We start from the raw sequence: 10,147 nt of genomic DNA, 5'->3' as shown, positions 1-10,147 counted from the left end.
TGGAATTTCGCTCTAACTCACCAAACAATCGAACTGTAAGTTACGTTTAGATAAATTGAAGGCCATGATCCTGAACTTATTAAGAATAATGCAAACAAAATTCACTAAACATTTTTATAAATTATCTTTTTTTCACCCAAAATAAGAAATATTTTTTTAATTGCGTATCCACTTTATTATCTGAAATTTTAGCAGTATTTTCCAATTTGAGAAAAAAAATTCATACATTGAGGATTCTATTTTGTTAGAATCTTATCTAAATAAATGAAGAATAAATAACATTCAACACTGTGATCTGTAACTTATTTAGATATTTCCAGATTAAAAAACTGCAGCATCTTTTGTTGCATTTCCATTGGGCTTATAAATAGAATAATCCTCGTAAATTTTTATACTTTCTTTGTAGTACAGGCAGGAAATTTCAATTGAATTGCTAGATTTTCTCTCATAACCTGTTAAACTGAAAAAATAAAATTTCTTCAAACAAAATTAAAATTTGATTTTGTGTTACATCAGTAAAAAATCTTGAATTTTTATTTTGCTTTACCAGTATCTATAGTAAGATCTTATGTGTAAGAATAAGTAAAAAATCTTAATCAGTTGCGTAAATTAATAAAAATTGTTATTGGAAGTAAATTTTGCATAATTGCTTATTGTTGTCATTTTACCTAATTGATCGAGCCAATAGGATAGTTTTATGGTCCCGTTTAAGGTCGGAAAGTCAAAAACAAGGTAAGGGTCTTTGTTTCAAATTTTTCTTCTCAAGTTCCAGGTAGAGGAGCTAATGACCCGGAGTGAAATTCAATAAGGTATTGTATTTGGAAGATCTTTCTACTGCGGCTAAATCAGTCTTGATAGTGCAGTTTGAAGGCTGCGGTTACCCTCAAAATTCAGAACACCTGTTTGTCTCTGTACCAGTCAGACAGGTATCAATGGAAATGGATAGATACCAATTGGATATCTTGGGAATATCAGAACTTAGATGGACAGGTTTTGGCAAGATTAAAACTGGAAGTGAACAAATCATTTTGTACTCAGGAGCTGAAGAAAAGCACGAAAGAGGCGTGGCGCTAATCATTAATAAAGAAACAGCGAAGAGTCTTTTGGAATGGGAACCAATCAGTGAAAGAATTTTAAGAGCACGATTTTATTCAAAATATATTAAACTATCAATTATTCAAGTGTATGCACCAACGAATGATGCTGATGAGGAGGAAAAGGAGACATTTTATGATCAACTACAATGTGTTTTAAATCGAGTTCCAAAACATGACATGATAATTCTTATGGGAGACCTTAATGCTAAGGTTGGAAAACGGATTAGTGATGATGAAACCTCCATGGGAAACGAATCACCGGGTGAGAGGAACGAAAATGGAGAACTGTTTGTTTCCCTGTGCGAACTAAATAGTTTAAACATAGGTGGGAGTAGATTCAAGCATAGAGAGATACATAAATGTACATGGACCTCACCAGACGGAAGAACAAAGAATCAAATAGATCATATTGCAATTAATAACAAGTTCAGGAGCTCACTAAGAGACGTAAGAGCGATGAGAGGTGCCGACGTTGGATCAGATCACTACTTGATTCTTGCAATATTAAAACTAAAATTAAGAAAATCACCAAAGAAGACGGGACATAAAAGAATAAGCTATGACATTGCTAAGTTAAAAGCCAAAGAGTGCAGACAAGAATTTTCAATCGAGTTGAAAAACAGATTTGAGCTGTTAAAGGAAGAAGAAAATCATGGCAACACTAAGCAATCAGAAAATGAGGTAATAGAAAAAGTTGAAGAGACTTGGGAACATATCAAAAACATTTATTGCGACGTAGCAGAAAAAGTGTTGGGTGAAAAGAAAGGAAAGAAAAGCAAAGAATGGATTACGGGTGAAACATTAATACTAATTGAAAGCAGAAGGAAAAAGAAAATACAGATGGAAACTACAAAGTCTGAAAGATTATTTAATCGGTATAGACAGCAGTATAGTCAAATTGATAGAGAAGTAAAAAAGTCGGCCAGAAAAGACAAAAGGAAATATTTCACAGACCTTGCCAATGAGGCTCAAGATGCAGCGCAAAAAGGACAAATAAGTACTTTCTATCAGAAAGTGAAACAAATAAAAGGAAATAAACGAAATTCGCAATGTGCAGTACGAGACAAAAACAATAAGTTACTTACTACGGATAAGAGGATCGAAGAAAGATGGAGAGAATATTTTGAAGATACGCTTAACGCACACCATGTTGAAAATTCTGAGCAACTCCCAAATGTTACATTAAATGTAGCATCTACTGTAGATTTTTCTTTGGAAGATATCTCGCTGGATGAGGTACAGAGTGCCCTGAGGGCCACAAAACCAAAGAAGGCTGCAGGGAGAGACGGAATCGTGGCAGAGATGCTTAAGGCAGATTTTGAAACCGCTACAAGACAGTTGCAAAAGCTCTTCAATGAAATCTGGAGAAATGAAAGAATACCAGAACAATGGAAAGAAGCAGTAATAGTGAAAATTCCCAAGAAAGGCGATCTAACAAAATGCGAAAATTGGAGGGGCATTAGCCTACTTTCCATACCAGGAAAAATATTTGGAAGAATAGTTTTGAATAGACTAAAACATGAAATTTATGGAATTTTAAGAGAAGAACAGGCAGGTTTCCGCAGTGGAAGTGGAACAATGCAGCAAATCTTCACACTTAGAAATATCATTGAGCAAAGCTTAGAATTTAACACCTCTTTATATTTAAACTTTATTGATTTCAGTAAAGCCTTTGATTCAGTTAAGAGAGAGAAATTATGGGAAATTTTATCACTTTATAATATACCAGAAAAATATATTAACATAATCAAAGATATGTATGATAACAGCAAAGCATGTATAGAAGTAAATGGAGAATTAACTGAATTCTTTTTAGTAAAAACTGGCGTGAGACAGGGATGTGTTTTATCGGGATTTTTATTTATACTGGTGATAGACTGGATTATGCGAAACAGCTTGAAAGATGAAAAAAGAGGAATAAGGTGGAATTTCACAACTACTTTAGAAGACCTTGATTTTGCTGATGACATCGTACTTATTTCATCCAAATGTACAGACCTTCAACTTAAAACAGACAAATTCAACAAATATTCAAATAGTGTAGGTTTATTCATGAACAAGAAGAAAACTAAAGTAATGAGAATAAATCAAAAGAAAAATGACAAAATTAAAATCGAAAATCACGAAATAGATGACATAGAATCATTTAGCTATTTAGGTTCTATTGTAGATAAAAAAGGTGGAAGTAGCGAAGATATTAGACAGAGAATAATCAAAGCAAGAACATGTTTTAAGGGATTACATAAATTTTGGAGAGAGTCAAATATTGAAATAAAGACAAAAATAGTTGTTTACAAAGCTATTGTTAGAGCAGTACTATTATATGGCGCAGAAACCTGGAAACAGACTAAGATCGAAATACAAAAATTAGAAACCTTTCAAAACAAATGTTTAAGATTTATTTTTAAAATTTTCTGGCCTTACAAAGTATCAAATCAAAATCTATTAAAGAAAGCTAAAATAAAAACAATCGAAGATGAAATTAAAAAACGAAGATGGAGCTGGCTCGGACATATCCTTAGAATGCCCAAAGAAAAAATTTCATCTGTTGCGCTTACATGGGCCCCTGATGGTAAGAGAACAAGAGGAAGACCCAGACTTACCATCCAGCGCATGTTTTTGGGCGAATTAAAAGAATGTGGAATATCTGGCTGGGAGGAAGCAAGATCTATTGCTAAAGACAGGAGGCGTTGGAGGGATATGCTGGAGGCCTTAAGTGCCCAAGGCACGTAGAGGATAAGTAAGTAGTAAGTAAGTGTGGTATTAACTGATTTATGGTTAGTTAGTTTTTATAAAAAGAAAGAACTGAAACAAAAATCGTTTCAAATATTTATAAAACATGTTCTATACAGAAACCCTTATCAACTGGATACAATATATTGGTATGTGATGCTCTGCAAACATTCCTTAAATTTTGATTAAATATTGATTATTACTTAATTTTGGTAAAACAAAGATTTGATGACAAAAAAATTAATAAACTGATTTTATCTCTTTGATTCTCATATTGCATTTTTGATGGCAACTGAGGCTTATAATGCTATAGTTTGCATAGACGAGTGAGGGAATAGAACTGTCAAAATTTAATCCTATAGTCGCATTATAAAGAACGGTTGTTATGAGCGAAAGGACGAAAGCGTGTTAAAAATTTTATTTCAATACATGTCAAAGTCAAAAATTTCATGTTAATGCATATGTATTTGTTATTATTATCAAACGTTTATATAAATTCATTAGTATATCAGACATTCGACAAAGAAGTTTGGTCTAGTTGGAGTTTTTATTCCAGCTGCTCGTGCTCTGTAAGCAAACATGTCGTCCGATTTTTAACTACTTCAGTCTTTTCCTGTAAAAAATTAAATTTCTCTGTAATACCGACAAAGGAATCCTGTCAAACAATACTGATTTTTTTTCTCGTATAAAGCACTATTTCTTTGCAATACAGACGGAGAAATCTTGCAAACTAATACAGACTTTCTTTGAATGGGTCATAAATTTTCCATAATACAACAGTAAAAATACAATTAAAGAAACTATTAAATTCTTTATTCTATCAACTTCTAAACGAGTTACTAATCACTGGGCTGAATGTTGTTTAGTTTCATTTATTTAGGTAAGATTCTGAAAGAAAATAACTATGCATTTTTTTTAAATAGAAAATACTGCCAAAATTTATTATTGTGGAATTTCGCTCTAATTCACCAAACAATCGAACTGTAAGTTACGTTTAGATAAATTGAAGGCCATGATCCTGAACTTATTAAGAATAATGCAAACAAAATTCACTAAACATTTTTATAAATTATCTTTTTTTCACCCAAAATAAGAAATATTTTTTTAATTGCGTATCCACTTTATTATCTGAAATTTTAGCAGTATTTTCCAATTTGAGAAAAAAAATTCATACATTGAGGATTCTATTTTGTTAGAATCTTATCTAAATAAATGAAGAATAAATAACATTCAACACTGTGATCTGTAACTTATTTAGATATTTCCAGATTAAAAAACTGCAGCATCTTTTGTTGCATTTCCATTGGGCTTATAAATAGAATAATCCTCGTAAATTTTTATACTTTCTTTGTAGTACAGGCAGGAAATTTCAATTGAATTGCTAGATTTTCTCTCATAACCTGTTAAACTGAAAAAATAAAATTTCTTCAAACAAAATTAAAATTTGATTTTGTGTTACATCAGTAAAAAATCTTGAATTTTTATTTTGCTTTACCAGTATCTATAGTAAGATCTTATGTGTAAGAATAAGTAAAAAATCTTAATCAGTTGCGTAAATTAATAAAAATTGTTATTGGAAGTAAATTTTGCATAATTGCTTATTGTTGTCATTTTACCTAATTGATCGAGCCAATAGGATAGTTTTATGGTCCCGTTTAAGGTCGGAAAGTCAAAAACAAGGTAAGGGTCTTTGTTTCAAATTTTTCTTCTCAAGTTCCAGGTAGAGGAGCTAATGACCCGGAGTGAAATTCAATAAGGTATTGTATTTGGAAGATCTTTCTACTGCGGCTAAATCAGTCTTGATAGTGCAGTTTGAAGGCTGCGGTTACCCTCAAAATTCAGAACACCTGTTTGTCTCTGTACCAGTCGTGTGCTGGAGGTATGTACGGCAATACATTTGAATCCGTTCCTTGTAACAAAAGTAAAAGTAAAAAGTGCAAACTTTTACTTGTACTTTGTTACTTTTTAAACTTAGTACAGTAGAGCGTCAATTATCCGAACCTTTATTATCCGAACGTCCAATTATCCGAACTGTGTCTGAATTCATTTTTTTTTAAGTTCAGAATACTTTTTAACCAATCGACAATTTTTCGAAATTGAGAAGAATAAATAATGCCCCTTACATCTGAAGACCATATTTAATTTACAACCTTTTTAGCAGTTTTCTTATAGTAGCCATGCATATATGTGTTGTGGTACAGTTAAACCTACATACCCCTTTAGCCCTTTACAACAGAAAATTATCTTCCAAGAATACAAGCTTCATTTTGATAGTCTACAATAGTTGGAATGTGGAAGGAGTTTATGAATTGATAAGTTCTGAAGTTCTATAATTGGGGAATGGGTAGTTGTAACTTATGGTTAACAATTAGTGATTACAGTGCTTGGAATCTTAAATCTTGGAATAAAATTCTTAGCAGAAAAAAAATGAAACTGAAGTTTCTGAACCAGTAGAACTTTCGGATGAAAATGATGAAATTGTTGCTGAAATTTTGAATGAAAATCGGAACTCTACAGACGAAGTGAAAGAAGTAGGTGATCAAGTTCAAGATAGTGGACCTTCTCATATAGAAGAATGCAATCCATTAGATTTCGCAATGAATTGGCTAAAACGTCAAAATGATGTTGATCCAGTTCAGTTAATTTATTTAAAGAGAATAAGGAATAAATGGCTGCTAAAAAAACGATAAGGGATAAATGGCTGCTAAAAATACGCGTCTTCTTTGAAACGAGATCTTTGCTGGATTTCTTTTGCAATGAAAAATAATGAAAAATGTTTTAAAATCAGTAATTGACAAAAAAATTATAAAAAACTGAAATATGATAAAAATAATTCAAAATGAAGAAAAAAATTTTAAAAAAAATGTAATTAAAAATATTTAAAAATTGAAAAAGGAAAAATATATTAAACACGCCATAGCTATTTTAGATAGTACTGCCAGTCCTAAGCCTACAAAAGGTGCGAAGGGAAGTTAATGCATAAATAATAATTATTTACACTAGATTTTAAACAACTTTCCAACTATCCGAACTTTTCATTATCCGAACCATGTTCGGTCCCGAGCATTTCGGATAATCGGCGCTCTACGTACTTATACTTTTTGCGTTACTTTGTTTGGGGAAAAAATACCAGTATTTGTAATAAAATTGTTGGAACAAGATTGTTTCCTTTTTTCGCAAATTTTTTAAACATTTTCTTCAAAAAAAAATTTTTTTCGAAGTTTTTAATTTTTTTTAAATTTATAAATTAATTATGTTATATATTCTTTAAAAGTAAACTTCTTGTTCCAAACACCTTCAAGGATTGCAATTGGAATATTTCTACACAACTACATTTACTGAAAACGTATATTAAGCTAACTTAAATACTTAAAAATGCAAATTCAAATTTTATTTCAGTTATTTCAAAATTACTTAAAGTCATAGGGCATAAGATGTGCAAGTTTTTTGAAACTAATCCATATATTTATTATGTTTGATTTGCTGAAATTCCATTAAGTTTAGGATAGTTTGAATCAAAAGGAAATATTTTGTTCTAAGTTACTCTATTAAGGATGAGTTAATAACTAATTCCCAGAGGCTCCGTCACTTTCATTAGGAAATGAAGGAGCAGCATTTTTATTATGCTCCGCATATACAAATTGTAATCATAATTCAACATAATAAGATAGCACTTCGGCACATTAAGCTCCTCAGCGAGTGTGTTTCGATTATTCACTTAATGCCCAATTTAGTTAGCACCCTGTCTTGGAACATTCACTACCACTAGTTCTCCAATAATTAGCCTTTATTGTTTCATAAACTTTATTAATATCTATTAATCGATACGTTATGGTTGCATGTACATTTCTGTAACAAAGTTAAAATGCAGTTCTTGAAGACATTTTCTCTTTTATATTTGTTTCAACGTTTCTTCATTTGAAAGTTGTTAATATTTTTAAATTCAACGAAAAGCGCTTAAAAATGTTACAGATCAGAAATGCATTTTTTTAATTGAATTATATAATGTGTCAAACATTCAAATCATAAAAATGAAATTGTTTTTTAATGTTCCTAATTTTTTTGCGTTTTTATTTACATTTAATTATGTCTTAGCAATTTATTAGGCTATAGTATTTAATTGACCAATTTTAATGAACGTAGCTTGGATATTCCTTGGATAATTTCCCTTAACTCATTTTCCTTTACTTAATTTTCAAAAGCAAAAATTATTTAATAAGTTAATTTTTAAACTGGTAATTTATTTTATTTGGAGGGACTTTCTCGTCATTTGAAGGGGTAACAAGTTTAATACCGCTTATTATTATGTTCACACCAGCAATGAAAATGTAATGGTATATAACCTAGGTGTTCAATTAGTGGTCCAGAAACTTAACATGAAAGACAAACATGAGACAAAAAATAATACTTAATAATTGCATTATTCATGTTATGGTACTCATCAAAAATGTTAATTGCTACCTAAAAACCACTGAGCTTCATTACCACATAATGATTGAAGATTAGTATTTATTATAATTAAGTGAAAAAAGGCTAAAATAATATTAGTAAAAAGATTCAACATACAGATTAAATTTTTAGGACCAAATAAATAAATGAGAAAAACACAGAAAGTGAGAACTAATAGAATATTATGTTAAAAAATTATCGAAAAATTATAAAATTTAAAATAAGGTCAATTCTACGAGACCAAAACATCTTGTTTTAATGATGAACAATTATACTGCCAGTACTAGAATGCAAAGAGCAGCTCAACTTGTAAATTTAAGATATCAATATTTAAATTAAAAACATTTTATACCAGAAACTTTCAGTTATTATATTTGAGGAAAAAAATTAAACCTAACCTACGCATAGAACAATGAAATTATCGTTACTATTTATCGTTACTATTTTGCAACTTCTAAACACATTTCAAAGCGCCAATTTTGTCACACATGCGTATGATTTTAGCGACATTTGCAGAATATTTGGAGCAAAATATCGCTTGGCGTGAATCGTATCTATTAGGCAAATTGAAACATTTCTTAAAAAACACTGACTACATTACCTGATTAATTACCAAAATGAAGCAATGAAGCCAAAACTTGATTCTAATGTGTATGAAAATATGCATTTTCAGAATACAAATAAGTAAAAAAAATTTAAATGAAAAAAACTTTAACAGTGAAAAGGAAAGTCAAAAAAAATTTGACCACATGCATTGTAATTGTTCGAATAAATCGAAAAGTATGTATGTTAACACTAGAACGTCAATCGATATCGATTGGACACCGGAATCTGTTTAGTTTGTTCTTTTTGTCGTATTTTTTCAGAAAATTCGAAGACTTTTCGTGACTTTTAATTATTTTCCACGATTATTACACAGAAAAAGTTTTGTGGTTTTAGGTTAATTCTGAGAGATTTTACAATTAAATATTCTTAGAAAAGGCAGCTGGTGTCGTTTCGATACCAAAGTAAATTTATCATCATAAATAGCTGTCGTTCAACAAAAGCTAGTTCACAAGTAGTAGTTCAAAAGTAGATACCATTACTAAAACAAACTTCCCAAAGTACTATAGCACATTTGTTTAACCTCGAATGCAGAGTCATTGGGTTCACAGAGGAAATGAATTACGCTAAAATTTTCATGTCTAACTGCTTTGCATTTGCTACTCTGCTCATAATTTTTTTTTTTTTTTTCGAATTTCGAACCTTGTACCCTAAAAGTGCGTCTCTTGCATGAAAATGCTGTATGGAAAATGTGCAGGAAAATTTGAATATCACTGTATCCAATGAAAATAAAGTATGTAAAAAAACATAATGCATAAAAGCGATAAATATACGAGTAACAAATACAGGGTGTTCCAAAATTGTCTTTACAACTTCAAAAATTCATAACTTCGAACATAAACAAGATATTTATATTCTATCTTTTGCATGTATTACTACAACTAATAAAGTTTTTTTTTTCCAATAGGCTGAAAAGTTTTAAGTGAGGATGTGGACACCACAACAGAAAGCTCAATGCGTCTCATGGTCGTATTCGCTCCACATTTTCTGGACTTGTGCTGGGTCGTCCGGCTCCACTTTTATGCAATACTGATCCGGTGCTCATGAAGCTTGTGTGCCATGCACGGATGGAGGGTCTGGATGGTGGGTCTCTTTGGAAATTTGTCCTGAAGTTCCTTTGAACCTGTGTATCTGATTTCGTCTCTATGAACCATGAGACGCATTGAGCTTTCTGTTGTGGTGTCCACATCCTCACTTATAACTTTTCAGCCTATTGAAAAAAAAACTTTATTAGTTGCAGTAATACATGCAAAAGACAGAATATA

The 10,147-nt window shown here is 30.9% G+C and overlaps 1 protein-coding gene across 1 annotated transcript; it reads left to right on the top strand.

Moving 5' to 3' along the window:
- The first annotated feature begins 938 nt into the window (after positions 1-938).
- LOC147807000 (uncharacterized) lies at positions 939-4,403 on the top strand. The gene is made up of 2 exons (XM_087168738.1): positions 939-2,498; positions 4,335-4,403. Exons 1-2 carry the CDS (start codon positions 939-941, stop codon positions 4,401-4,403), a joined length of 1,629 nt encoding a protein of 542 aa, XP_087024864.1.
- Positions 4,404-10,147: the final 5,744 nt, after the last annotated feature.

The sequence above is a fragment of the Parasteatoda tepidariorum genome, chromosome 7, assembly GCF_982258835.1.
Source record: "Parasteatoda tepidariorum strain Cologne lab strain chromosome 7, Ptep-v5.0, whole genome shotgun sequence".
In the NCBI taxonomy this organism is placed as follows: Eukaryota; Metazoa; Arthropoda; class Arachnida; order Araneae; family Theridiidae; genus Parasteatoda; species Parasteatoda tepidariorum.
This window is presented reverse-complemented; position numbering and strand designations above follow the sequence as displayed.